The 1,765-nt window shown below is 56.8% G+C and overlaps 1 protein-coding gene across 1 annotated transcript in view; it reads left to right on the forward strand.

Moving 5' to 3' along the window:
• The first annotated feature begins 824 nt into the window (after nucleotides 1-824).
• The window catches only part of LOC121289511 (sprouty-related, EVH1 domain-containing protein 2-like), a 173,805-nt gene continuing 172,864 nt past the window's right edge, over nucleotides 825-1,765 (forward strand). The window contains exon 1 of the mRNA XM_041208990.1: nucleotides 825-977. Within this exon, the coding sequence (XP_041064924.1) occupies nucleotides 952-977 (26 nt within the window). The 5' untranslated portion in view covers nucleotides 825-951. The remainder of the gene's footprint in view (nucleotides 978-1,765) is intronic.

Here is a 1,765-nt window from a genome sequence, read left to right on the forward strand (position 1 = left end):
CATCCGATTTGGCAGAGTGAATATCAATGCGCCGGCCCCAATCCCTTTCTGGAAATCCTTCAGCCTTTTAAATATACACACACACTCACACAAAATATATATATATATAGTTCAAGAGAATCGAGCCAAAGAGGTCAGCAAGTATTGGTTTTGCAAGTTTCTAGCCAAAAAGGGAGAGATTTGCAACATGTAGCTACCCCGGCGGCGATGTAAGTGTTGGAGGGTGTGTTTTTATGTTTTTTTTTGTGAATGGGGAGGTGGATTTGCTCGATAGAGCACTCTTTGGTCCGAGCGCAGGGAGAGGGAGCTTTCTGTCGTTGGAGTGGCGCTGATGTCATTGCTTCCGTCTTGCTTCCTTTTTGCTGAATCCAAAATGGAGTAAAATGGGCTTTTGAAAACACAGGGAGAATTTTATTTCTTTTTGGATTTGCTCTGTTTTGCTTTTTTTTTGGTGCTGCACTCCCCCTTGCTCTTCGATTAATCTTCTTTTCCTGCAGCGGGAGGGAGAGAGAGTGGGGGGGGGGGGGAGGTTTGCATTTGCTGCAGAGACTTGAGGCCGGGGTTTGCAGCAGCCGCAGCCGCGAAGAGAGCGGTGCAATTGCGGCCCCCGCAGCGGCTTTTCATGTGCGGAGAGCGGCCGCTGGCAGCAGCTCAGCCCCGGGGAGAGTTGAGAGGAGAGCCCGGGCAAGCAGTAATAATGTGACTGTACCCTTAACGTCCAGCCAAAACTGGAGAGAGAGGAGGAGGAGGAGGCGGAGGAGGAGGAGGACGAGGGGGGAGGAGGAGGAGGAGGGGGGGAAGAACAATTAGCGGAACAAGAGAGAAGTTTTGGGGGGGGGGGGAGAGAGAGACAGAAAAAAAGCAAAACAGCAAATCTCAGAACTTTTATTTTTTTGAGAACAACAACCAAACCATGAAGTTTGCAGCAATTTCCGCGGCGGGAGTACAAAAATGACCGAAGAATCGCATCCAGACCAGTGAGTTGATCCGGCAGGGCCACTGCGCGCTCTCTCTCTCTGTCTCTTACCCCATTCAGGAGCTTTATACCCCCCTCCTCATTTTCCCCATTGTCTTTTTTTTGCGGGGTGGGGGGGTGGTGAGAGGTGGATTTGGGTTTTTCGTGGTGGTAGTGGGGTAGGTCGGGGGGGAGAGGGGCTCAGGAGTGAAGCTGAACAGGAGGTGGAGTGGAGGGGGGGAGAGAGAAGGGGAGGTGGGGGGGAGAGAGAGAGAAGGGGAGGTGGGTGGGGGGTGGAGAGAGAGAAGGGGAGGTGGGGGGTGGAGAGAGAGAAGGGGAGGTGGGGGGGGGAGAGAGAGAAGGGGAGGTGGGGGGGGGAGAGAGAGAGAAGGGGAGGTGGGGGAGAGAGAGAAGGGGAGGTGGGGGGGGAGAGAGAGAGAAGGGGAGGTGGGGGGGGAGAGAGAGAGAAGGGGAGGTGGGTGGGGGGGAGAGAGAGAGAAGGGGAGGTGGGTGGGGGGGAGAGAGAGAGAAGGGGAGGAGGGGGGGGAGAGAGAGAAGGGGAGGTGGGGGGGGAGAGAGAGAGAAGGGGAGGTGGGGGGGGGAGAGAGAGAGAAGGGGAGGTGGGGGGGGGGGAGAGAGAGAGAAGGGGAGGTGGGTGGGGGGAGAGAGAGAGAAGGGGAGGTGGGTGGGGGGAGAGAGAGAGAAGGGGAGGTGGGTGGGGGGAGAGAGAGAGAAGGGGAGGTGGGTGGGGGGAGAGAGAGAGAAGGGGAGGTGGGTGGGGGGAGAGAGAGAGAAGGGGAGGTGGGGGGG

The sequence above is a fragment of the Carcharodon carcharias genome, chromosome 2, assembly GCF_017639515.1.
Source record: "Carcharodon carcharias isolate sCarCar2 chromosome 2, sCarCar2.pri, whole genome shotgun sequence".
NCBI lineage: Eukaryota > Metazoa > Chordata > Chondrichthyes > Lamniformes > Lamnidae > Carcharodon > Carcharodon carcharias.